Source organism: Centrocercus urophasianus, unplaced genomic scaffold (assembly GCF_019232065.1).
Source record: "Centrocercus urophasianus isolate 14NV4802_14NV808 unplaced genomic scaffold, USGS_Curo_1.0 seq_39, whole genome shotgun sequence".
Taxonomy (NCBI): Eukaryota; Metazoa; Chordata; class Aves; order Galliformes; family Phasianidae; genus Centrocercus; species Centrocercus urophasianus.
Genome location: NW_024884966.1, coordinates 3420698 through 3447980, shown reverse-complemented (window position 1 = coordinate 3447980; position 27283 = coordinate 3420698). Strand labels below are relative to the sequence as shown.

General features: G+C 48.8%; 1 protein-coding gene across 5 annotated transcripts; it reads left to right on the top strand.

Moving 5' to 3' along the window:
• Positions 1 to 163: 163 nt before the first annotated feature.
• GATA4 (GATA binding protein 4) lies at positions 164 to 27283 on the top strand. Of its 5 annotated transcripts, none has more exons than XM_042832621.1 (7): positions 164 to 338; positions 2229 to 2470; positions 19327 to 19496; positions 20439 to 20564; positions 21378 to 21465; positions 21726 to 21868; positions 22927 to 27283. In XM_042832621.1, the coding sequence occupies exons 2-7, from the start codon at positions 2374 to 2376 to the stop codon at positions 23107 to 23109; spliced, it is 807 nt and encodes a 268-aa protein (XP_042688555.1). In that variant the 5' UTR covers positions 164 to 338; positions 2229 to 2373; the 3' UTR covers positions 23110 to 27283. The 5 variants fall into 5 exon arrangements, with proteins under 5 accessions (XP_042688555.1, XP_042688556.1, XP_042688554.1 ...); XM_042832622.1 differs by lacking the exon at positions 164 to 338 and adding an exon at positions 874 to 997; XM_042832620.1 differs by lacking the exon at positions 164 to 338 and adding an exon at positions 1621 to 1735.

Genomic DNA, 27283 nt, shown 5'->3' with positions numbered 1-27283 from the left:
CCACACACACACATATACACACACACACCCTTCCAACACCACCACCTCTTTCCTCTCATCGCCGCCCACTTCCACGTGACGTGGGCAAACCACTCAGCGAGTGGGACTGGGGAGCTGGGCCACACTGGGGAGAGGGGAAAAGTTTGGGTTTTTTTGGGGTAGGGGGAACGCGGACAAAACCCCATAACCCCTTTGCACCCCATCGGCGCAGCAGGAGCCCGGCATCCCTTTGCCCTCTGCCTCCCCGAGAACGAGGGGTGCCCCACGCAACAGGGGCTGCCCCACACAGCGAGGGGACCCCCCCGGACCCCCCACCACCTCCTGCCCCCAGCATTAAGGTGGGTCTCATTCCCCATCCCCTCTCCTCCCGCTCGCTGCAGCCTCGTTGAGCCCCTTCCTCTCGGCCTCCCCCAATAACTTCCTCCTATTGTTTCTTCGGACTCAATTTTGGTTTGGGTCCTATTATTATTATTATTATTATTATTGCTGACAAGACAGGAATTTACTCCTTTTCCCACCCCTCTGTGGGATCCTGCTCCTCTTTGGAGACCCCAATGGGAGCCGGGCTCATGCTAAGCCTGCAACACAGCATCCTATCTGCCCTCTGCACTTTGGGATGAAGCAGAGCCCCCCTAAACCCCCTTTTTTTCCCCACCCCTCTGCCATCCTTACCCGCTCCTGAAGCACTGCAGGACTCGGCCTCCAGCTTCTCCCCCTTCCCTCGGCCGGTCTCCTGCTGTCCTGCTGGGTATCAGCCCTTATCTCCTGGTTATCTCTCCCGCTGCTAAATTCAGCCCGGCAGAAGGGGTTCAACCTGGGGGATCTGCTGGTTCAACCCAAATCCGTCCCAGGAGTTGGTTCTCTGGCTGTAGTTCTCCACTCCATACGGCCCTGGGTTTTCTAGGATCCATCCACTGCACAGAAAACAGCAGCTCATTTTGCTTTGCTCCCCTTCCGGCGGCGTTTGGTGGGGTTTCGCCTTCGCGAGCAATGAGTGGTGAGTCCCGAAACTGAGCTTTCTGCCCCCAAAACCAAAGGACCAGAACGCAGTGCCTGCTCCATCCTACAGCCCAACCTCGGCGTCCCCAGTGGGTCTCCCTCATGTGAAAAGAGCACTGCAACCCTGTGGGAGGAGGAATTGGGCAGGGGGCTGCTCCCCACTGAAGCAGAGGCACCGTTCAGCCCCCACTCGTGGCTGTGGGGTGGCAATGTGGGGCAGCTGGAGGCCAAGCAAAAGCTTAATTTAATTCCCACCTGCTCCCCCCCCCCGGCCCCCCCCCTTCTCTTCCCCGCCCCCCCAGAAACCCCCCCCCGGGGGGGGGGGGGGGGGGGGGGAGTTGGCCATTAGCAGCTTAAAGCACCGGCCCTACCTGCGGGACAAAGGTTTTGCTCCAGGGCTTCTCTGTCTCTCACCTTTCCCGGCTGCTCCCCCCTTCCCTGACTTCTCCATCTCACCTCCCCCCCAGCCCTAGGCCCTGCTCTAACCTACTTACCCCCCCCCACCTCTCCCCGAGGTGGGCTCCTGCATCCCCTTCCCATCGCCCGGTGCTGGTGTAGGACGGGCCGGGGTGGGGGGGTGGGGGGAGGTTGGACGGGGAGGAGACTGCCCGAGGGTTTTAAGCAGCCCGGCCCCACTGTTGAGGGGGGGGAGCCGATGGATGGATCCCGGTGGGAGAAGCTAAGGCCAAGCAGAAGCTAAAGGGGACCGGGACTGCTGGCTGGGGACCTGCTGAAGGTGGGGAAGGTGGGTGGTGGGGAGGGGTGGGCGAAGGACAAAATCCCATCACCGGCCACAGTTCGGTCAGGGCTGCGAGGTTGGACCCACGCAACACCGCTCCATCCGCCTCCAGCGCTGGAGAAGGGAATCGGGGTGGTTCGACGGCTCCCCATCGCTCTGGATTGCACTCGGAGACCCATCTGGGGTTTGGGGGGCCCCGCTGCGAGATGTACCAGAGCTTAGCCATGGCGGCGAACCCTGGCCCCCCGTCCTACGAAGGGGCAGGTGGCTTCATGCACGGCGCTGCCGCCGCGTCCCCCGTCTACGTGCCCACCACCAGGGTCCCCTCCATGCTCCCCAGCCTGCCCTACCTGCCCAGCAGCGGCTCTTCCCAGCAAGCCAGCCCCGTCTCCAGCCACTCCATCTGGACTCAACCTGGAGCTGAAAGCGCCGCATACAACCCCGGATCTTCCCACCCGCCCGTGTCACCTCGCTTCTCCTTCTCCACCAGCACTCCCATCCCCTCCACCTCATCACGGGATGCAGCGGCGGCTTACAGCAGCTCCTTGAGCCTTTCTGCTAACGGGAGGGAGCAATACGGCCGGGGCTTCGGCAGCTCCTACTCCAGCCCTTACCCAGCGTATGTGAGCCCCGAAATGGCCACCACTTGGACTTCTTCGCCCTTCGACAGCCCCATGCTGCACAACCTGCAGAGCAGAGGGACGCCCGCGGCCGCCCGGCACGCCAACATCGGTGAGCAAACCACCCTGAGGCAGGGATGGGGTGGGAGAAGGGAGAAGGGAGAAGGGAGAAAGGAGAAGGGAGAAGGGAGAAGGGAGGCTTTCACTCCGTGTGCTCCCCAAATCTTTATCCGTGCATCCTTTTCTCTGGCGGGTTTAGAATGCATCTCTGCTGGAGATGCAAAATTTTGGGCTTCCCCATAGGTTGTGCCGGGAAGGACGCAGCCCAACCATTGGAAAAAGTCCTCAAGGGATGCGATTCCAAAAGAAAAAAATGTGAAAGTTAAATGGAGGTAGGCCTGGAGCGGCCAGAAATCACGTGCCGAGCTCCCATGGAAGGGTTTGCTCTGCAAATAGCTCCGTGAACATTCTGGGACCATCCCACTGCAGTTTGCAGGAGCACACAGGCAGCCCCTTCCCGGGCTTGGTTTTGGTGCAGAAGGGGGAAATTTAGGGACTGAATGTATGAGAGAAGTTCAGTATGTGAATCTCAGCTCTCTGCTTTGTGCTGTGTCCTCTTTGTAGTTTTTGGGAAAACTGGGCTGGGAAAAAGTGACAGAGGTGAAGCAACGTATCCACTTTCATTCTTATAGCCGCTGGCACCTGGTTTTGCTATTTTGGGGCAGCTGAGTGCCCCAGAATTGAATTTCAGAGCCCCCATTGCCAAAAACCCATCCGGGATCCCTTGAGCCGATCCCCGCCTGCGGCCGACACCCGAATCTCCATAAGCAGCCCCATCCTAAAACCAAAGAAATCGCCCCACAAGGCTTAACATATTGCTGCTGTATTTCGGATAGAATAAAAGGAGGAATGGAGAGAAGAGTGGGGCCGAGGGACTGCCCTTATAAATCTCCTTCTGTTGCCCATGGTCTCGTTGTGGAGCTATTGCTGTTAGCTTTGGGTTTAACAAAACGAAAGGCGAACGGCTCGCATTCGTCGGCTGATAAATTTCAGGATTGCACTTTTTAACCTGCGTTTTAGAGAGCACTTTTCCCATCTTGTCCCATGAGATTTTCTCAGTCTTTTGCATTATTTTTAGGTGTAATCAAAGTGAAAGTCGGGTGTCGGCGAAGGCTTGGCCTTGCCGATGCCTTTTGCGTTTCTTCGAGCATGAAGAGATTGCTCAAAATGGGGAGCAGAGCAGGGATAGAGGCCATTGAGGAAGGGATGTGGGGAAGCTGCGCGATGGTGGATGTGCAGGAAACCCAGGAGCTGCTGAATTGGATCATTTATGCATTTGTATTTGACTACCGTGGCATCTCTTCTCATGGGAAAAAAATATACCGCCTTTATGCAGCGGTCACGAATGACTTCTGAGCCATAAAAAGCGCTTAAGAAAATGAAATGATCAACAGGAAGACGTGTAGTTGCAGAAAAACCGGGCAACTTTCAGGTGATTTGGGGGTTCCAAGCCCTGCGCTGAGCAGAGCTCTGTGCTGTTGCCCCGCGGCTGCGGCCTCCCCGTGCTTTGTGCCGAGCTCTCACAGCACCGCGCCGATGGCACGAAGCTGCCCAAAATTCAGGGTGCAGATAGAAACAGGGATGGCGTGGAAGGCAGCTCCGTGGTGGGCAGCTTGGGGTCCAAGCTCCTTCCTTGGCCTTTCCTTAGGATATTTCTTTCTCCGCACAATCTCTGGGTAGAAACATAACCCTTGGCGCAAGGCTCTGTGAAACCGAGCGGTCCTTGCAGCACTTTCATTTTCCTCCCGTGATTTTGCTGAGTGGAAAATGCCTCCCTAGGACTGCTTTAATTGCAGAGCAGTCTGTCAATACCATAATATTAGTTATTATTATTTCTAACGAAGCTCAAGCGCGCGCATAGTTGGGATTGCAGACTCAGACATGTAGTCTACGCAGTTGGGAACGGCATTTATTTCCCACTGATAAGCAGGGCTGCAGGAAAAGCTCAGTGAAACCATACTCGAAGGTGACAGAAAACAATACTAAAAGAAATGCTTTCTTGCTTTTCCCTAATAGGAAGGATCTGGGGGGCCATAGCAGCTCTGTGGTATCAAACAGCAGTCTAGGAAGCGTAAATAAATATAGGGAAAAATAAAAATGGTGCGTGTTCACGATGCCCCAATTGGGCTTCTGGAAGTATGTTTGGGGAGCACCTCATTACCCCGCAGGGAGGATCAGAGCTGGCAGCCCAAGGCCGTGAACTTGTCGCAGGTGTGGGATGGGACATGGGCAGTACCCCTCCAGGAACCCCTCCTGCTGCTCCCAACTGCCCCAAAATACCTGAAATACACCCTAAAGCCAGTGCAGGAGGGTAGTTTGCCCCTTCCCCCTGGCCAGGCGGAGATGAGTGTGGATTGAGGCGATTTGCAGCAAGGGGACGGCAGACAGATGCTGCTTCCCCATCCCACTGCAATTTCACCGCAGTGTCATTATGTTTCTTTCACTGCAGCCGGTGCAAACTTCTGCAAAACAGAAGAAAAATGGAAGCAAAATAGAAGGGATTTTTGTTTCTTTGCTGCTCCATTTCTTCTTCTCGCTGTTTTTTTTTTATTTTTCTTCACTTTCTGCTCCAGTGTCCAGAGGAGGCTGAATTTTGCTGCTGTGCTTGGGAGGACTTCAGGGCATGGGACATTTTGTAGAATTATCGTGGGATCATAGAATTGCAGAATTGCAGAACCACCGAATCACCAAATTACAGAATTGTAGAATCGAAGAATTGTAGAACTGTTGAGCGGCGTAATCACTGAATTGTTGAACTGCAGAGTTGTAGAATCATAGGAATGTAGAACTGCAGTCAAAGGATCACAGAATCACTGAATTGTAGAACTGTAGAGTCATAGAAACATAGAACTGTAGAATCGTAGGATCATAGAATCATTGACTCATAGAGTCACAGAATCATAGAATTGTTGAATCATGGCATCAGAACCATACGTAGGGCAGCTGCTGGCCCTTTGCATTTCATTCCATCTTTTGCCAAGTCCCCGACCAGGCACTGCAAAGATCAAAGCCCCGAGCAGACGCTGTGCTCGGTTGGAAAATGTTTTTTCGGTGCTGTTGGGAGATTGGGAACCAGATCTTAACACTTTCCCATAGGGATGCAAAGAGCTTTTCCTGGTAGCATCCCCAGGCCAGCATTTCCAGTGACTCATCGCTTTCAGGACACCCCCTGCCCTACCCGCAGATGCCCCGGGGCAACATTGAGAAGGATGAGGTTTGGCTTTTGCTCAAAGGCAGGGCTCTGAACACTTTGGCTTTGGGCTGAGGAAGGCATTCCGGGATGCTTTCTCCCTCAACTTCTTTCCCCTTTGCAAAAAAATCACCGCTAAGAGCAAACTGATCAATCACAGCCCTCCACAACTGTTACCGCGGCCATAGAGCACGGTGTGGGACTTGAGGGCAAAACCAAACAACTAAGGGATAGGGATGCAGGATTTGAGCGTGCTATTAATTTCTTTACCCCCCAGGCATCCCCAAACAACATATTTAAAACCGCAAAGAAAGTGGCAACAATAGATTAATGATGTAGATCCATCATTGGAAACGGCGCTCGATACAAACAGGCATGTTGCACACAGCAGCTGTGGCGCAGTACGTGCTACATATAAGATCATGTACTACACATTTTGTATATATATTTATGTGTATATATTTGCAAAGCAGAGGAATCGAAGGCAATGGGAGGTGGCTCCAAGTCTAACACTTTAACAAACCAGGATTCGTTATTTTTTTTCTCCTCTGAAAACAAATTTCAAGGCATGTTTTTACTCCTGTAACAAAAGCAATGATTTATTTCCTCAGAGCACAGCCCATCATTCCCTCTTTCCGCATTTATCTCCATCAGTTTTGGGGTGAAAAATATGAAATCCTTGGAAATAGAGGAGGGTTTATCTGGGGGTGTTTAGCAGAGGGAATTGGACCCGATCCTGTTGCTCCTGTGCTCTTCTGATGATGGAGGAGCCTTGGCTCGGCCGGCAGAGGTGCTCTTTGCTTCTCTCAAATGGAGAAATATCCCTTCCTTTTTTTCTTTTTTGAACGGGAAAACCCAATGGTTGCGATGTTTAGGGAGCTTGGTAGCATTGTCTTGGAAAAATCTTTCCTTTGCAGCAATGCACGGACCAGCAATAAATCCCAAGCCAGGTGAAAAAGCAGCAGGAGCACTGAGAGGTGAGCAGGGATCCGTGCCTGGAGGTCGGCAGTGTTGGGGCTGTGAGAATAGGGATGTGAAAAAATGCAATTTTCAGCATACACGCACACAAAACCAAGAGTTAAGAGCTTTGTTCAAGTAGAAAACTCCAAATTTTCAATGCTTTTTCATTAGCGAAGGGCTCTGCACTGAGATTTTTGCTCCTTGAGACCCACCGAGCTTTGGGCGGAACGGGAAAAGAGCTGCAAGCAGACCTCTTTTTTTGGACATTTTGTCCCCAAATTCCTTTCCACATCTATAAGCCTGGCGTGCCCTTTGGTATCGTTTGCTTACCAAAAAGGGGTGCAGAGATGGGGCTCGTGGGGCTGCTGGGGGCAGAGGCAGACGCGCCGATGTTTGCAATGCGGCCGCGCTGCCGAAACCCGAAGGCCGAGTTGTGTCAGGACGGCTGGCTGGGTGTGAGGGACGTGTGTAGTTATGCAGAGGATGGGAAATATTCAGCTCTTCCCCCTGCAGATGGGTCCCGAGCTCCCGCTGCTTTCGGGCTGTCTGGCAGGAAGGTGTAAATCCGCCTTTTGCACGCGGCTGCGAAACGCCGCTTAAATAAGCGGGGAAATAGGAGAGAACGTGCTTCTGCATCCCAAATGATGCCAAATAACACAATCGAATTTCAACATATTGTTAGAGGGGGGTTTGCTCATTTGGGGGGGATGAGGGAAAAAGCAAACCCTTGGGCCAACGTTGCCCAGAGCCGCCTATTACCGTCCTGAAGCACGGCGAAATACTAAACCCCTCCAACCTTCCACGAGCTGTCCTCACATGATCGGTCACGGCGACCGGTCCGAGCCGTAAATACATCCATAATGACAAATTAAAGCCAATTATCTGCCATTCCTGAGCAGTGAGGTCCTCAGACGCGGGTGCTCACATGTGCGTGACAGCGGCCGAAAATAATTCCATCGTCATTGCCTCCTGCAATGGGGGACGAGTGAACGGAGGGCTCTTCTGGAAATCCCTGAGCTGTGCACACTTTGCAGGATCTCCTGTGAGGTGACTGCAGGGACGGATTTTTTTTCCTGGGGGTGTTCAGGTTTTTGGGGTTTTGCTTTGGGAAAGCAGAGCGCGGAGGAAAGGTCCCGGCGGCTGGGCTGTGTTTGCAGCATTTCCCGTGTGCCCGAGCAAAGCCAACCCATGCACTCAGCTGGGATTTCTCTCTCTGTGCACAAGCAGGAGTTGGGATCTCTCCCCCAGACAGAGATTCCTGAGCCTAGCAGGGATCTGACCCCGTCATCAGCGCTGAAACGGCTCAGCCTTCCTTCTGCTGTTGGCAGCGCCTGGGTTTTGAAGCCAAGTTTGGGGCAGCACCAACTGGAAGTGAAAAGTGATTTTTTTTTAATTTTTTTTTTGTTTTTGTGTGTGTGTGCTAAGATGTGCTTAGTGATATTTCTTTTTCCTGGCTGTTTTCCTGCACGGTGATGGTTTTGGATAATTCTCTTTGGTGGCTCTGGTCACCCATAGTCCCTGTAGGACTCAGGAGGGGCAAAACTGTGTCTTTCTGCTGCTGAAATAAGGAAAGTGTCGTGAGCTGAGCACCCTTGCCCCAGTGCTCAGCCCCTGTGCGCTGCCCCGTGCCTCAGTTTCCCCACTGGATCCATCCAGGTATTCCCAGCCCGCTCTCAGGAGGTGTGTTGTGCTCATCTCACAGGCACCAAATTTCCTTTTGGATTTGCATCTGGAATGCAAACATTTTAAAAACTGAAAACAAAACAAAACAACACCACCACAACACCTTGCCTGCTCTGAGTTGAAAGCATTCCCATCTGAAAGCAGGAGGCTGGGAGCTGGGGCAGAGGTGCAGACCATTGCAAACAACTCAGGGACCTGAAGCTTTTCTCCCCATAAACCAGCAGCACTTTCTTTTTCCTTTTTGGAAAGTGGCCGCAGGGTTTGCACGGTGCAGCACGAAGGGGTTTTCTGGTTTATTTTTATTTTTCACGACCTGTAAAGCTGGTGAGCCCCTTATCAGAGCCAGCTGGGCTCCACAGCTTTGGGAAGGAATCGGAAATTCAGCTTGTTTGTGAAGGAGGGGAAAAAAAATTCATAGAAAGCCAGGGAAAGTGAGTTTTCCATTGGTGGGGAAGGGGCAGCTGGAGCAGGGCTGCGTGGGGCTGAGCTCTTCCCTCCTGGTACCGGCTGCTTCTGAATCTGGGATCACAAAAGCCCTGTCTGGAAATGGCTCCTAATCCCTGAGGATGAGCTGTGTCTGCTGGGAGCATCTCAGGAGGAATCCTGCCTCCATCTTCTAGAGCCGTGTTATTATTATCTGGCTGTAGGTGTCCCTGTTCATTGCAGGGAGTTGGACCAGATGGCCTTTAAAGGTCCCTTCCAGCTCAAACGACTCTGTGATTATGCACGAGGTTCTGCTTTTGCAAGAAGGGGAAGAGGCAGATTTGGGGGCAACAGGAAACCTGGGAAACCTTAATTCCTGTGCGCTCACACTCCAGAAGAAACAAAAAATGCATACATTTGTTTGCAAGCCAAGCTGTTGGGTTTGTAAGCCAAGGAGCCTCCGTCATTTAACATTCAGGACTCAAAGTGCTGGGGCTGTAAATAAGAGCAGCAAGGAAGTGAGACCCAGCCATCAGGGCTCCTCTGAGCCACCATTCGGCTCCAGGTGTCTGCAATGGGTTTGGGAAGGGCTTGCTGGCTGGGAAGGCTGCTGAGCTGGGACATGCTGGGTGCTGCAGCTGCTGGGGGGTTTCTTCTCCTTGTGATCTCCTGGGCTGGGAGGATCATAGAATCATAGATGGAATAGCTTGGGTTGGAAGGATCGTCCAGTTCCAACCCCCTGCCACAGGCAGGGCTGCCAACCACTGAATCAGGCACTAGATCTGGCTGCCCAGGGTGCCCTCGTGCCCTGAATTCTGGGCACAACTGAGGTTTTTCTGCACGGCTTTCTCTGTTCAGTCCTTCGTTTTGTCCCCTCCCAGAGGACGGGCAGGCTGCGTGCCCCTCGCCCCCTCTGCAGCCATTTCTATTTCCAACATCCCGTCAGACTCTGTCACCTCCCTTCACTCGCGATCAATAACAACGAGTGAGCAGGTTAATTATAATCACAGAATAAACGCCGCGGTCTCAAAGTTCGCTCCACTCGAGCAGCATTTCAAAACGAGTGGACGACGCCAAGAAACTTTCATTGATTCCTCCGGGACAGGTGTGGGAGTTTGAACCTGTCCCCAAGCTGATCTGATTCAAGACTACTCCATGTCGGTCCTTATCTCGACTTTCGCCTATCTTATAATGCCTGTTATTTTAGATAAAAAGTCCAATCAATTGGGTTAGAAAAAACTGCAAGTTGCATGATGCCCTGATAAGTCGGGTACCTGCCTGGGCTGCACTTTCTGAGCGCTGAGCTGACCTCTGCAGATACTTTATCACAGAATCGCTCCGTCCACGGCCCCGCTTGGCTCTGAGCTGCCTTCCTATCCAGAAGGGCATCAAACAGGAGAAGGGAAGGGACAGGGATTAGACAGCTCCACCGTCCTGTGTAACACCAGGAACTGTAGACAAAGGCTCTGCTTGTGCCTGGCTGTCTTCCTATGGGGGTCCTATGTCCCTAGTGGGACTATGAGCTGGGCTCCGAGCCCTGAAGTCCAAATGATTGAGCTAAAAATATGGGGCAGGGGCCTCAGTGTGCACACAAACATCACATTTAACACTGCCATGGGCTCTGACATATCAAGCAAAATATAGCCTCTGTGGTTCATCTATTACTACACATGGTATATACGTATTTTATAGCATGTAAGATAGGCATTTATATATGTGTGTATGCATTATATTTGTGTATATGTAGTATATATATCTAATACTACATATAGTTATGTTCTGTGTAGCCATAGAATAATAATTCTAATAACAAAAGCAAGGAGAACTGATTAGCAATGCTCCCTGCTTGGCTAAAGCAGCATTCTGTAGGATATAGTATATCTGTATGAATGGATATGTCTATAAAGCTTGTATGTGCATACATACAAACATGCACATATAATATGCATAAAATAATAAGAATACAGCTAGTTTTATTCCTACAAGCAAGATTGACTCAGATAAATATCCTACATAGAACTGTAGAATCATTAAGGTTGGAAAAGACCTTTAAGATCATCTAGTCCAAGTGCTGACTGATCTGCACCGCTCTGTACAAACAAAATCTAAAACAATGAGTATCTGGAATGGCAGCGTGGCAGAACTGCAGGTTGCAAGGGATGCCTGGAGATGTCCAAACCCAACCTGCCCAAAGGAGGGCCACCACCTTCATTGGTTGTGATCTGCATTAGCTCTGGCTTTGTCTTCATGGAAATGCCCAGGAGTAAAAATGCTCTCACCTCTCTGGGTATCCAACTCACCTCCTAATGAAACTCTTATCCTAATGCCCAGCTTGTCCCATGTGTCTTCTCCCACTACTGAGTTTGCCTGTTGTCAGCATATACCCAGATAACTTCTCCCTAATTCTTCTTTGTCATGGCCCTAAATAGCATCAGTTTCCTGGCCCCAGAACTGGCTCTGGCTTTAGTCCACTTAGGTCACTTCTGTAGACAGATAAATGGCTACCATCAAACAGATGCTGCAGTAGATGCATGACCACAGAGCATTGGGTTCCAGTGGTTTAAGGACCTTCAGCTTGATCTGTTGGGCTCCAGCCCCCAAAAGCACATGAAGACTGTGTCATGCTGGAAGATGAACCAGAGGCATTAGAAATCCAAAGTTTTCCTTGGCTCTGATGCTCTACATTTTTCCACCATCATCCTTTCCCCTGCAGTCAGCAAAGTAAAGCCTCTGCTAAGGCTCTTATTTGGAGATGGGATGTATTTCAAGGAGGAAAGCACTGGCTGATTTTCCTTTGTCTACTGAGAGAAAGACCATTTCCAGGTCCCTGCTGCCAAACAGAACCCCATCCATGAGCTCTCCATGCTAATCTGAGATTTGTTAAAAAATATTTGGACAGTCGATAAGCAGAGGAATCTCCTGTTTATCAAAGAGCCCCAGATATTTACAAGTGTAAGAACTGTAAGTAGGATGAAGAAAGGGGAGGTCACCTTGGTGGGTGGGATCAGGTCTGCATCCCAGCAAAAGAAAGCAGACCTTGGAGCTCACTTGTGAATGCCTTTGCCATCAGCACAAGTTGTCATTGAAGGGGCGGCCAGCGAGTTCTCTGAACAACAAGAGCTTTTGCTGTGCCCTTTTGGGATAAGCTTTTTGCAGGACGTGATGGATGGGTTTGTGCCTGGTGGTGCCAGCAGCTGCTGATGGGGCAGGAGTAAGCAGGTAGGAATGGGTGGGGGGAAAAAAATGGGTCTGCTTATTGCCTCTGTTGTGCTCAAGTAGGGTGCTGATGTGGCTGTGATCTAACATGTGTCCTGTCTGTCTATCATCAAAATAGCCTTCGTCTTGCATGTGTATGTGCACTAGTATCTATATGTGACATATAGTCAGTGGACACGGGAAAAGGATGGCCTTACTCTAATGTAGCACAAGGAGTGTTTGCTGGACCCCCAGCCCATGTGCAGACACAGGACCTTGCATCGTCAGGAGTGTTTGCATATCTTTCTCCTGGACAGCAGGCTGTGTGTCTTTCGGGTTTGAGCCATGGTGCTTCATCGTGTGTGTGTCCCATGCAGCTCTGGTACGATATTTAGGCTTGAGGGTTTGGGACCTGGTGATGCTGGAGAGCTTTTCCAAGAAACCAGCTTGTCTCCAGTACCACCTCTTACTCCTTTCTGAAACCATATGCTGAGACATTCCTGGAGCAGTGCTTTAGTTTTCTCCACTCTCCCTTGCAGTGGACACACAGTGGGGCATGGAAGAGCCTTTGTTCCTTCACAGTAGGTAAGATCAGTGTCACAAGGAGATGACTTGATCAAGGGAAGCTTATTGCAAAGCCAAGGCTGAACCTAACTCCAGGCACGGGATTTGACCAACCTTCCCCTCATGTCCCTCTAGCACATGATTTCAGCTGGTCCTTTGGCTGCCTCTACCTCTACTGTCCTTCAAACTGGGGAAAACATATCCACAAAGGAAAGGAATATGCTTGGCTATTGGCAAAGCTCTGTGCCATAGACCTTGGCTCACCACAGGCAGAGCAGGGAGCTTTGCAGAGGAGGGACACGATGTTCCCTTTGCCTTGACATGAAACATTTGGCCTGGGAACAGTTGTGCAGGAAAAGTCTCGCTGTGGTGTTTCACAAGGCAGAGGGGAAATGCATTTTGCCTTCTCAGAAGTGGCATGTGGCTCAGCCAGATTGTAGGTAGAAAGCTTCCTATGCAATGGAGTGGGGCCCTTGGGCTTGTAGGGGTAACGCTGCTTAGTCTAAGCAGCCAGTTCATGGTGGGGAGTTCTCCCCTTCCACCATTCTCTGCAGATCAGCAACCACACAGATGACGTCAGCTGTTCACGCAGATCACAAGTGAGTGGGGAACTGCACTCCCAGCAGCAACTGGCTCGCTGATGGGGACTCTCAGGCAGGCAGTGTCCTGCTGTCTCCCTGCCAACCACATATCTGGGTCCCATTTGTCTCTAAAACAGTGGGTAAGTGGACAAATCTTGCCCCAGACCTGCCAGAGGGGAATCAGACAGAGAATAGAAAGGGGGAGAAAAAGCCAATGGGCAGAATCTGTTTTTACAGAACCATGCTCAGCTCCACTAGCTGATAAAGCACAAAGGCTTTCTGTTCTCCTCCATCTGCATGCCAAGCTGATGATGCCCCCATAGAAAAGGGAAAGACTCACTGACAACTTTCTCTTGGCTGCAGATCTCTTTCAGGCATAAATGTGGTCTCTTTTATTTACAGTCATTCCCTATTTCTTCTGCTTTTGTCTCTCCTTGTTTTTCTGCTGCTTTGTTTTCCTTCCCAGTCCAGCGCTGCTCAGACACAATACTGGAACAAGAAGCAGTTTGAACAGCTGTGATCTGAGCAGGATGTTTCTGGTGGTTTTCTTTAGCACATAAAGCTTAAACTCCTGGAGTCCCGTGCAATTCACGGGAGACTCAACCCATGTAAGAGACGTGACTTTCAGCTCCAACAGCTGCAGCAAAACACTGATTAAAAGGACCCCAAAAGGGTAAAACTGCAGGAAGGACTTCCACAATGTCACTTTTTTGATGGAAACTGTTTTGGGATTTAGGACAAATTATCCTGAACAGACAGGAATGGTAAATCCCATTTCTCTCTACCATGCTGTTGCGGCTGTCCCTTGTATCAGAAGTTTTCTGGTGACTCGGGACCTTCTCAGAGCCCAGTGTGTCCACGTGCCTGAGTGCCCAATGTCCTGTGCCTCAGCTGCCAGTGCCCCCAGGAGTCCATTTGGGATTCTGTATGCACAGAAATGCGGCTCTCACCTCTTATCATAACAAATTGTTTTAGGAAACCGCTTCTCTGCAGGGAAAACTGCTCTCAGGCTCTGTTTAGAGCCTCTAAGTGCCTGACTGTGTTTGAAGGACAGCTTCTCTTTTTCTGAGTTGCTTCACTGGCTTGAGAAGACACTTCTGCAGGGAGAAATGTTGATATTAAATATCCCTCCAGCTGTAAACAAAACTCCAGTGCTATATTAATGGAAGTCTCTTTCTCCCTAGCAAACAGAGAGGGGTTGAGGGCAGGAAGGGCCTGGAGGGCAGAAGAAAGGAGATGACCTTGTTGCTGTTTCTCATGCAGGTCTGACCTAAATGTGTGCAAGGAGGGCTCTTTGTCTCCTTCTAGAGGCTGGTTTGGGAGCAAAAACTTACAAACTGGCTGTTGGTTCTGGAGGAGTCAAAATCTCTCCACCAGAGGTGCTTCTACTGTTTTATTCCTTTGGGTTCACCCGCTGAAGGTGATTTCTCCAAGGATGTGAAATTTAAGGTTGTTAAAGAAAAGCCCTTCCTCACAGTCAGAAGGTCTGGGCCCAGGGATGGGTACACTGGCAGAGTTGGGGTTGGGAGAGATGGTCAAAGGACCCAGTGAGGGATGTGCAAGCTCTCTTCAGACTCAAGCCTTGGGCAACCTCCCCTTGATCTCCTTGGTTGTGTGAGAGCATCTCATTCTCTTGCCTGGGAAGGCAGAACTACTCAGATTTCGAGCAGGCTGTGTCCTTTGTGGAAGGAGATGCTGTCATGCCCCAGCCATGCTGGCTGTAGATGCGGGCTTCCTAGCATCTCTGATCTGCTTTCTCCTCTAGCCCTGCATTATCCTCACTGGTTGCTCTCTGTGGACCTGGCGGTGGATGTAAAGAACCACTCCCAGTGACTAAGGGCCATATGCATGAATGCTTTTTCCCCAATAGCCCTCACTGCCCCACTTAAAGAGTTGCTCCCAGCTCGTTCGGGACAAAATGTCCCATTGTGGAAAGTATTTCTGCCATTAGCGTGCTCAAGACGTCACCCAAGATTAGGAGACTGTTGTGCAATACGCAATTGACATTTCCTGCCCTGGGGACCTTGCAGCCTTCATAAGCAGTAGGTGTAAGGGGAAGAAGATCTGTTGTAAGCTGGTGACTGGGACCCGGCCAGGACCAAACCCACCCACTCAAGCTGGCTCATTTAGCACGGTTCTGTGATCTGCTCTCATGCGAGCAGCTCCTTCATGGACTAGGGGCAGGGTTTGACAAAGCATTAAAATAGAAAGCCTTCAGCATTAGCCAACACCAGGCTTAGGGATCCAACCCATAAAAAAAAAGGCCCAAATGATCACAAGACCGATATAACCTAAGATAAGGCTTGGGCAAAGTCACTCTGGGAGCTGAGCCTTCGAAGAGGAACACGAGACTTTCGAGCACACGTGGCAAGGGAGGCTGTTCCAACACAGGACTGTTTCTCTTATAGCCCAACTGGCAAATGTTATCCTTTCCTTAACCCTGCTCCATACTTGGCTTTGGGAGGGGGACTCAATCTTTCGAGAAGGACCTCCTAGCAGAAAGGCTATTATAGAAGTCACCGGACGGGCCCATAAATCTCCATTATCAGGCAGTGGCTCCTGCACCACGAAACGGAAATCGTTGCCCTGAGTGCAACTGGGGGAGCCTTTCCTTCCATTCCATTGTTCAGGTCCCTCTGGGAGCCGTTCAGGCAATTTGCTGCCTGAATAAACGTTTCCTTTCTCGGCTGCTAGTACAAGGTGAGGGAACGAATAAGTGTCAGGGGATCTCATAATGCCAGGATTTAGAGCTCCAGCCCCAACACAGCAGCCAAGAAAACACATTGCTGCTTCTCATGAGGAGCCTACAGTCTGCTGTGCCTTAAGCCCTGTGATTTACAACAAAGGGCAAATGAAGCAATCAGCAAGCATGCCCCAAACTGGGTGCAGATTTGGACATCATGATATAAGAAGGACATAAAACTATTAAAGGGTCCAAAAGAAACATTTGAAGATGGCTCCAGAGCACTAGGAATGGCCTTGTCTCAGTGATGCTGTTCTCACAAGAACCCATGCATGGGAAGGGGTTCTTCATCCCAGTTATGCCCCTGAGGGAGGGAGGCAGGCAAAGACCATTGCCCAAACCTTCAAAAATGAGCAGCTGTTTTGAGTGCTTGGGTTTCCTGTGTCTTGGATGTCTGGCCACGTCAAACTACGTGGGTTACTGCTGGTAAGGTCATCTTATTATTTTACAGACCCACACATAGGGCCGGTTCAGAAGACTCCCCTTCACAACTTCAGCCCTGAATTTAGTGATGCTGTGAAATTAGAGCACCTCTTTTAGGGAGCAATCTAGTCTCTTGCCTTTTCTCCATTGGTGCCAAAACATGTTACCCTTTTATTCACCGAAAGGTGCTCACTGAGACTGCATTGTCTTCTCTGAGCCAATCTTGAGTAGTTTCCAAGACACATCCTTCCAGAGAACATCCCTGCTGAGAGGAACTTGCCATCACCAAGCAGGCCTTGAAGAAAGAGGGGCTATTTCTCTTCCAGGTGAGACCTGTTGAAGTCAAGGAGGCCTGACACGACTCTAAGAATGGCTTTAATGCACTCCACAGATGTCATGTTGTGACTCAGCGCTGGGTGGTGCATGCAGGGGACGCACCCTTCTGCTATCTCCCCATGAGGCTGTCATTAAGGAGAGCCACCCATTGCATGGAACCTCAGCGTGACCTGGGAACAAAGTCTGCTCCTTCTCCATCTCTGGTTATTCCTATTTATTAGTGTTTCACAAGGCTCACCTTTGTCTGCAGCTGAGAGTGGAAAGCCATATTTGCGCTATCCTAACCAAGGGCTAGTCCAGCTCTTGACATTTCCAAAGTTTTTGCCTTTTTCTTGCTTTGATTAAAAAATCAGATTTTGATTTTCTAGCATAAAATTCTCCAAGAAAGATGACATTTTGTAATTATTATTCAAGGGCACAACTGAAATCAGCCAATGGTTTTAACTGTTGTCTTTGGACTACCCCTGCGATGCCCAGTTCTCCCTGGATTGTGTCAATGACTCTCGCTGACCTAGTTTTAAAGAGGAAAGGATTTTCTCACAAGATGAAAATCACTCTGAAAATAAAGTCGCTTTTTTTGGGAAGAGAGGGAAATGATTAATGCAAAACCTCAGAAATTTTGTAAGATGAAAAAAAAAACGGTGAAATGTTTTCCTTTCTTGAGATTTTTCAAGGAAATGAGTTCCTTCCTGACCAACTCTTCCAATTCCTCCTCTTTTCAAAGGAAGTTTATTTGATCTGGATTTTGGCTGTGAGTCAGTGACGATTTTAAAGGGCAAAGTGAGGCATTATGGTTGTAGCACCACTGAGTCCATATGTACAAAAAACACCTGGAGGGATTCCCATCTTTCCTAAAACACCAGCATTGCTCAAAGGTAATGAGGTTTCCAGAAGAGGCTGAGAAGATACTGGATTCCTTCACTTCTGGTTCCTGAGCTCTTTAGGTATACCCATTTCCTGTCTTCTAGCATTTCCTCATTGCCACATAGTATAATGTCTTGCCATTTTTAGCCTGGTTCTCTAGAGAAAACTAAGCTCCTATGAATCCTTTTCCATGCCTGGTTACCACTCCCACCTCAGCCATTTTTTAATCCTTTGGTTGCCCAAGGAGGCTGTGGATGCCCCATCCCTGCAGGCATTCAAGGCCAGGCTGGATGTGGCTCTGGGCAGCCTGGGCTGCTGGTTGGCAACCTGCACACAGCAGGGGGTTGGAACTGGATGAGCATTGTGGGCCTTTGCAACCCAGGCCATTCTATGGTTCCATATAGACATATAGTTTTCTCCTGATTTTCCAAAAAAAGTTCATAGAGCAGGAGAAAACATGGCTGGTGTTTGAATGTAACCCTCACTAGATGGCAGAGAATCCACATGCGACCGAGACATAGATCTGCAAGAAATCCAATTCTGTTGGTTTGCTGTTTGAGGAACTGACTTCCAGCAGAAAGCTGAGATTCTTGTACAGGCAGCAGGGGGGCAAGCACAGTGTATAGCAGTGTTGGTACCAGCATGCTGTGAGTTAATGCTATTCTGGTACGTGGTGCTTACAGGTCTCAGTGCAAAGCTTTTGCCATCCTCCAAAAGTCTGCTGTGTGATGCAGTATATTGGGAACCATGCTTTTTCAGAAGCCTGGTTTACTCCCAGTCTACACCAAATGATGTAGCCTTTTGTTGCTATTTGTTCTTTTCTTCTTCTCTCCAATTAATTTCTTATCTAGCCTTCCCTTCGGCTGATAGCAGAACATGTGCATGCCTTGGTTACTGTGTCTGGGTGGATGGGAAATCCAGAGGCAGGAATGGGTTTGCAACTCCCTTTTCCAGAATAAATACCCTCCCCAGCCAGATCTCAACAGCTGATATTCTTCAAGTGGGATCAGCAGCAGCTATATGCATTTTCAAGGGCCTTGCCAACTGGATGTAGCTACATTCTGTGCTTGTATTTCATTAGGTGAAGTGTGTTGGGCTGATTGAGTTCTTGGCTTCTAGAGGGCTTTGTACATGAGGGTGAGCTGTCTCCCCAAGTGGTAACATTGTCGAGGTGCCCTGAGCTCTGCAGCAGCCTGCAGATGACAAGGATGGAATGCAGCCAGAAGGATGGGGCTGCCCCAGCCTTGGGCAATCACCTTACCATCATGTCACAGCCACAGCTGAGCCACGGTGGAGGGTGAACCTGGACTGTGGTGAGTGAATGTACCAGGATAGAGATTTGCATCCAAATCTGTGACACCTCTGTTTAGGAGCTGCTTCTCGCACCAATAGGGCAAAGACATGAGAACATCTCTTTTCCTTGGCTCTCTACAGCAATTCTGCAAAGGGGCTGAGTAAGGAGCAGAGCTGTAGGGAGCACAGACAAGATTCTCTCTGCCCAGTGAGGGATGCCTGGGCAATTCTGCTCTGTGAGTCCAGGCTTGTGTTTTTCCATAGTCACAGGCAATTTGTCTGGACTGTAAACACAGCCGTTTGCCTGCCCCAATCTGTTTGCCCTGGCTATGTCCAGTTTTGAAAATTGGATAACGTCAGAGCAGAAGGGAAGGTTTCTATTTCTGTCTCCTTGTATCCGTGTCCCAGCACATCCCTGCTGCCACAGAAGCCTTCCAGCCAACACTGTGACAGATAAAGGGGTTTCTCTTCCCAATAATTTTGTTGGTTTCCCTGTGGAAGGAAAGCTGTTTCTTGCACTTTATAAACTCTGATTGCTGGTGATTTCTTTGAACGTCACTGCTGGGTTCAAATATTGAGAACCAGAGCAAAAAAAAAATCACGTACAGTTGTTTTACTAACCAAACATTTTCCTTTCTCTCCCATCATGGCAGCAGAATTTTTTGATGACTATTCAGAGGGGCGAGAATGTGTCAACTGTGGGGCCATGTCCACCCCGCTCTGGAGGAGAGATGGCACAGGGCACTACCTCTGCAACGCCTGTGGGCTCTACCACAAGATGAACGGCATCAACCGGCCCTTGTTCAAACCTCAGAGGAGGCTGGTAAGTCAGCAGCACACGGCATATGCGGGGTAAGGCTGTGTGCAAGGATGGAGACAGCCAAGGTCAGGCTGGATGGGCTGTGAGCACTGTGAGCTGTGGGTGTCCCTGTTCAGTGCAGGGAGTGGGACGGATGGCCTTGAAGGGTCCTTTCCAACTCAAATGATTCTGTGATAAACAGGTGACAGCTAGGTGGTGATGTCAGGCATATTTCCATTCCATGGTCTCTATGTGCCTAACGTAGGTGGGTTTGATCCAGATTTCCAAACTCAGCAAAATTACATTCTGTTTGATGAGATATTGATCTAAGATATTGTACTGTTCAAACTAATTGTGCTCTCACTTCATGGTGGTCAGACATCTTTTTCTGGACACCCTGTTTGCTGCTGTAATTGGACAAGCTAAAGCAGAGCTTCTGGGGCAGGTGATCATCCCAAAGGCTATGAGGTCGGGATGGGACATTCATGGGGAATGGGAATATCTTGGTGTTGATATTCTGCCCATCCCAGCCTGCTTTGGAGGGGAGTTTTGGGAAGGGCTCTGCATCTGTGCCCCAGAGACACGGGGTTGTCACGGCCCCCAGGCAGCAAGGAGCCAGCAAGCCTTCCCTCACAGACTCATCTTCCATGTGGCTTCATCCTAAGACTGCTCTGCACTTTACGTAGCACGAAGCTGACTCTGCTCAAACCCAGCCATTCCCTGCAAGTGCCTAAAATGACACTCGTGGTTTGAGCACAGCCATGGCCACCCAGCGCCCTCTGGTGAAAAGCCCTTCCAGCCATGAGCTGAGCCAAGCTGGTGGCGAGTTGGACTGGATGTTCCTTGTAGGTGCTGCCCTTCCAGCACTGGGTATTCTATGATTCTGTGACTTGGAGCAAACTCGCTGGGATCTGAGATGCTGCCGGAGGGCTGACGTGTTTCTTTTCCCTCTATTTTCTCTCACAGTCGGCTTCCCGTCGCGTTGGCCTCTCTTGTGCCAACTGCCACACGACCACAACCACACTCTGGCGCAGAAACGCCGAGGGAGAGCCCGTCTGTAACGCCTGTGGGCTCTACATGAAGCTCCACGGGGTAAAACCTTTATTCCTTTTTACTCTTACGGGGAGGGTGCCCAGAGCACAAAGGTGACCCACAAATTAGGCCCAGATTCTTCCCTACCTAAATGCACTTTAGTGAAATGCCTGCCAGTGGGGACTTTGTGCATACAGGGGGTGTCTGATGTATCTAGAATAGTCCTGTTGGAGTCCAAGGCAAGCAGAACTTCAGGATGCAAACCTCCAGCCCTTCTCCCACCAGTCAGTGGAACGGACCCCAGGTGGCAGAGATAGAGTCCCATTCTGATTCCCATTGCTAGTGCTAGGGTTTTTTTATTCAATTACATGCTCTCAAGGTTTTCCTGCTTCAGAACAGATGAAAGTGCGTTCATGAGAGAGAGGCCAAAGCTGGAAGACAAGATAGAAGAGAGGAAGCCACTTAACCCAACAAATTCTTTCTATAAATCCCAGTATGTTTCTGACTGTGTGGTTGGCGAGCTCAGTGGGATCAGTTCCTAAGGGAGATTTCCCCATACAGATTGGGTAGCTTTCCATAAATAGGTATTGGCCAGAAAGACATCTTCATCTCCAAGCTCAACAGGAAAGTAAAAAATCACTCAATATCTGTGCTGTAAAAAAGCCCATCTATTCCCATTCAGAAGCACACTTTGTAGCTTTGACATATCTGTCCATACAGCAATGCTGACCAGTGGCTTTGGGCTCCATTTTGTTGTTGCTTTCAATTAAATCAGCCGGGTTTTGTGGAGCTGATGAGGTAGAGCTGGAGTCGTGTCGTAGGTGACTGTATGGATGTACAGAAACCAATGCACTTGTATATCTGGGTTGACAGGTTCCAAGGCCATTAGCAATGAGAAAAGAGGGCATTCAGACAAGGAAGCGTAAGCCGAAGAACCTTAACAAAACAAAGACGCCAGCAGGTAAGCATTGAAAAGGAGAGCCAACTGTGTGTGTACACACGTGCAATCGTGTTTCTGGCCACTTGGATTTATGCTGTGTGATTCAGACACTCAACAACAAAATGGGCTGATTCTTCAAAAAATGAGGAACGTTGGCATGTCTTTCAGCAGTAACAAAGGCCTTTCTGCTACTTTTTTTGTTTTTAACCTACAGTAACTTTGAGTGCTTTGAAGTGAAAGGCCCTTGGGAAAAGCCCAATTTACCATCTGCTTTCCCACAGGTCCGTCCAGCAGTGAGAGTCTTACCCCGACCACGAGCTCCACGAGTAGCAGCAGCAGTGCCACGACCACTGAGGAAATGCGCCCCATAAAAACAGAACCAGGGCTCTCATCTCATTATGGGCACCCCAGCCCAATTTCTCAGGTAAAGAGGGCGGTGGGACAGAGATGGAACTGAGAGTGGTAGATAAGGGGAGAAGAACATCTTAAAAACCTCTACAGCAAGAGGTTGCCTCTTTTCAATGAAGTTCATATTAGGAAATCTGGGATGGGGCAAAAAATACACATTCTCGTCACCATGTTTAGAGCACAGTGTGGATGCTCAGTGATATGCAGAAGTTCTGAATGGCCAAAATTTGTAGCAGCCCTGTTGAAAACGTGAGATTTCTTCTAGCTGGGCAGCTGCATAAGTCACATCACAATAAAATATCCATTCTCTTTATATGACTTGAGTTGTCCTGAGCAAGAAAAGCTTGGCAGCAGGACTCTTGTTTATCTGCACTGGTTGGATGTGCATTGAGAAATGTAGTCACACAGCCCTAATCTAACCCAGTCCCTGCAAAGGTAAATCCAGGCAGCAGGATGGCACAGCTGTAGGGTAGAGTGGGTGCTCTGCACCTTATCCACCACTAGATGTCTTAGGAACAGCACTGCATCCACGCGTGGTGAGTGTCCTGCTGAGCAACACTCAGGTCTGGAAGCTGATCTCTGTGAGCCTCTGTGGGTTTAATAATTATGCCTTGGCTAAGGATGCCCTGCAGTGTAGCACAACTGAAAGAACAGAAGTGATAAATGATAGTTGCTCTCCTCTCGGGTTCGTATGAGGAACAGCAGTGGTTAAAAAGAAACAACCATGGAGAAAATGGTGTGTCATTGGGCTGGACTGACCCTGTACCTGCAGCCCTTTGCAGCAAGGTTGTTTCTCCTGCAGTCCACGGGAGGGCATTTGTGAACTAGGAACACCCAGGGCCAATGAATCCTCAAACCTTGGGTGGTAAAATGATCGCTTGTGGCACTTAGAACAATTTGTCCCCTATGCAATACTGGTAAAAGGCAGGATCTAGAAACAGAAGGAGAGTCTGCCCAAAGCATCATGCATAAGCTACAATCTATGGCAAATCCTCAGACATGTTACTACTCCACATGAAGGGCTCCTCTATTATTTGAAGCTTGTTTTTTTACAAGGTTTTTCTTCTTCTGCAGGCATTCTCGGTCTCTGCCATGTCTGGACATGGATCTTCAATTCATCCTGCAATTTCAGCCCTGAAGCTTTCCCCGCAGGCTTACCAGTCAGCCATCAGCCAGTCGCCACAAACCAGCTCCAAACAGGACTCCTGGAACAGCCTGGTCTTAGCTGAAAACCATGGGGACATCATAACTGCATAAACTGGTCTTCCACCCATAGACTTGAGGCTGATCCACTGGAGAGGTGAAGAAGATGCCACGTAATAATCATGTCCATGTTGTTTCCCTCCTCCCCTGCTCTCCTGCCTTGGTGAGAAGTTCCAACAAAGAGGTAAAGAGGACTTACGTGTAGGAGAGCTCTTACAAAACAAGCCAAGAAGACTCAAATCTCAAAGTAACTAATGGATTTGAAACCCTTTTCCTCCCTTCAAACAAGTTGCCTTTTATTTGATTGCCACCACCTTCTAAGAAATAGCCAGAAACACAAAGATGAACATATTTTTTTTGTGGGGGGTTGTCTATTTAAAAACATTTGCCATTTGAGACTTAGACAATGGTGGCACAGACACATCTTTTTCTCCTGTCATCATCCATGTGTTTCCTGACCAGAGGGAATGCCATCGTCGTTACCCCATTTCAGTGATCTTCCACCAAATGGAGCCAGTTTCAGAACAGTTTGTTGAACAGGCACGCTGCGGTGGCTTTAGTGGATGTGATATGATCTAGGGCAGAGAAAAAAAAGAGACCCACATCCTCATGCTCAGCTCATGCATCTGGAGCATTGCCTTCATTTCCTTAGATGGTCCGAAAACCTAATGAATGTCTGTATTTAATAGTAACTCCTTTCCTATTTATCAATACAAAATCAAGGGACTGTGTTTCTAAAAGATGGTTGGCTGAGCCTGGAGAAAGTCTGTCTAAAGTCAAAGGGGGATATTGGAAGGAGAAACTTCCTGGAAGCGGGTAGAGGAAACCCACCTTGGTCATCAAACCCTGGAGGAAACTGTTGGGCTTTTCCCTTACAAATAACTACAGGCCAGGCTTAGAGATTATTGTAGAGCACAGCAAATGAAAGTTTGCTCTTTAACACTGCTGTGCTGTTGCTTTTGAGACAGTTAATTTTTTCGCATACTTTTCTGTTGTCTTCATTGTCACTGATGAAATCTGATTGTCATTTATTTCTCATTGCACTCTGAGTGCCCACTGTTCCCCTAGCAGCTGGCTTATGATCATTTTCCATGTCCTAAGGATTTCACCTTTCACAACAAGAAAAGTCCTCAGCCTCTAATGGATGCAGGCAGGGGCCATCCTCTTTACTAAGCATGTGCATAGACTTGCTTGCCTGCAAGAGAAGCTTAACTCCATTCATACACAAGTATTAAACAAAACTCATGTGTTTACCTAACCATAAGCCTCTTAGCAACCAGAAAATTCTGGAAAATTGAGTTGGAAGTGATGCTAAGAGGCCACAGACTCATTCCCTTGTCCAAAAGGGATCAGTTCAACCTAACCTACCTTTAGTTGCTCTTTGTCTAACGTGTGCTTAACAAAATCCAGCAGCTCATACGCTACAGCTCCTCTGTGCAGTCTGAATGCTTCCACAGATGCTTGCCAGCATGCTTCCATCAGCGTTTCCAAGGAGGGACAGCTTTGCCTCTACAGGTAGAGAATTTCTGGGAGACCTCATCCTACAAGATTCTCCAGTCTTGTTTCTGTCTGCTCCCAAACTCCATTACCCTTCTTCTTGCCTTCCCAGCTCCTTCTTTTCCTCCCTGCATCCAGAACTTGACTATGGAACCAGGTGATACCAGAAGAGGGATGGTGCATCCCCACAAAATATGCTGAAGGATGTAAGGTGCCACCCTCCATCTTACACTCACACTTCACCATTCCCACAAAGAGTGTTTCTGACAAAATACCAAGATACGTGGCTTGGTGAAGAGGAAAGCCACAGACATGGTTGAAGCAAAACCACGACCTTGTATTATCTGTGTTTAACTCTCTATTTTCCTCCTCATGGTTGAAAAGTTTCTTTAAGGAGAAGGATTCAACTGGACTGGTTGTGACAGAGAGTTGAAATGGAGCACAGTAGAGAGCTGGACCCCTCCACAACCCCTGTGGTCTGCTCAGAACTCAGATTTGCAGGGGTTTGTAGAGGTGACAGAGACTCTGCAGTACCTGGAGAAAGACACCATGGCAGTGATGCCATGTCTGGATGGTGTTTGCACCTTGAGGCTCCTCACTGAGCTTCCCCATAAGAAGTGTGGTCCTCCCATTGACAAGGAGTGCCTTTCAGCTGGCTTATGGGAATGAAACTCCTGATCTGGAAAGTTTTTCCATCTGCCACTTGCAAGATAACCACAGAATTTGCACTCTGTCCTTCAGAGCTAATGTAAGGTCTAACCTCATTAGTTTATTAACTACAGACAAGGAAGAGGCGTTCAACGAAACATGAATAAAACATTACCTTGAAATCCTGTGATTCTGTTGAAGCCCAGCAGCCTGCAGAGAAGAGGCCAGAAATTGCACCTAAGAACATGAATTTGGGGTGAAAGAAAAAACAAAGGTGTTTCTCCAAGAGCACACAGGTCATTAGTCAGCCTCCTCCTTGTACTGCATTGCTTTGCACTCAGCAGCCAAGATCTCTTGGGATGCAGCTGTGATCTTGTCTGTGGCAGAGAAGAACACACCCCAGAGATGCCTCTTGGCTTCTGCACACATTTCAGATGCTTAAAACTACCCTGAACAGCCCTGAGGAAGAGAGAAGCAGGCAGCCTCCTGGAGAGGAACAAAGGTCCAGACCAAAAGCACAGCATTTCTCCCTCTGTGCTTATGCTCCCAAAGGCTTTTTCTGCCTTGCCCTTTTACTGTGTTCCTTGTATTGCCCTCAAAGCCAAAATTCCCAGCTGAAGTTCTCTCCTGCCCTGAAAACACACTCTTAAGTGCCATAAAGGAATCTGTTTGCCATGCCAAGCAGAAAAACTCTGCTGAGACGTAAGTCTGGTGGTTCCCTGGCTCACATTCTCTTAGGTTACCTAAACGATAGAATTTGGCTAACTGGTTTTCTGCTTCCCACACAGCCTTAAAAATTGAACACTGAAACTCAGTGAGGAGCATTTACAGGGATCCTGATAACAAGACGTCTGCTTTCATGAGCCTCTCGGCCCTTTCATAGTAGAAATGAGCTCTTCTGCCACTGCTTTTACAAGTAGTTGAAGCTCAGATGTGCCTCACATTGCCAACAAAGCATGCCAACACCAGAAGGGATGCATGAAGGGATGCTTACAGGTCATGAGAATGACAGTCCTACCAAGAGGTTCAGCTCAACCTAGCTGTGGGGCAACCCCTTAAATTTGGGGTTACATTTGAGCTTTGCTTTCCTTCAAACGATAGGAGAGGCACGGAGAACTTGCTTTGTTAATGAAATAAAACACAATTATCAGAGATTTAATATAGCAAAACAATTGTTGCTATTATTATTGCTATAATTTGTTCCATTGCAGCATGTCTGGAAGTCCAGCTGAGGACCACCAGCCAGATGACTTCCAGAGGTCCCTTCTAGCATCAGCCACACACAGTGATAGGCCTGAATTTGTGTATTTGTACACACAAAAAAAGGACAGAGTGAGAACCATCTCTTCCCTGCAGAATAAGAGCAAAGTGCCTGGTCCTGCAAAACACTTGAGCACATCTACCAATGTATTTGCAGAAGTTGTTCCCTTAAAGCTCACCATTAATCACACACATAAACTGGGATGCCTGAGGGTTTGCAGCACATATCTGGGTTGTGCCAAACCAGACCATTGCTATGGCTCCATGGCAAGATGAGAACTGGGATGGAGAGAGAGAAAGGGGTGAAAAGGTCATTTATCATTTTAAATGTCTTTCCTCCTTGTGAAAGTGCAATATCTTGAATTGCATCCGTTTTTGTTTCACAAGTTAATCCAAAGAGATCCATATTTCACTTGCAATTACATGGGCTGATTAAACCTCCTCCGATCAGGAGGAGCTCAGGAGCATCGTAAGGGAGCTTTGAAACCAATCAACAACTCTTAATATAACTGAATATGACAACAGTTAACATGACTGAAGCTGTGACTGTGCCAGGGGTGGTGTTTGGTTTCGTTTGTCGGTTTTGGTTGGTTGTTTGTTCTTTTCTCATGCATTAAGTTTGAAGATTCCCGTGTCAGCTGAGGAAATCCCACAGAAACAGACACTGATTCGTAAGGGGGAGAGGGAAACCAACCAACTGAACAAGCTGTAATTATTTAAAGATGTAAAAAAATATATATTATGAAGTAGTATGGCTACCAATCCACATAACGTCTACACCTTTAGAACGAATGGAAATAAAACAATAATAATAAAACCAAAA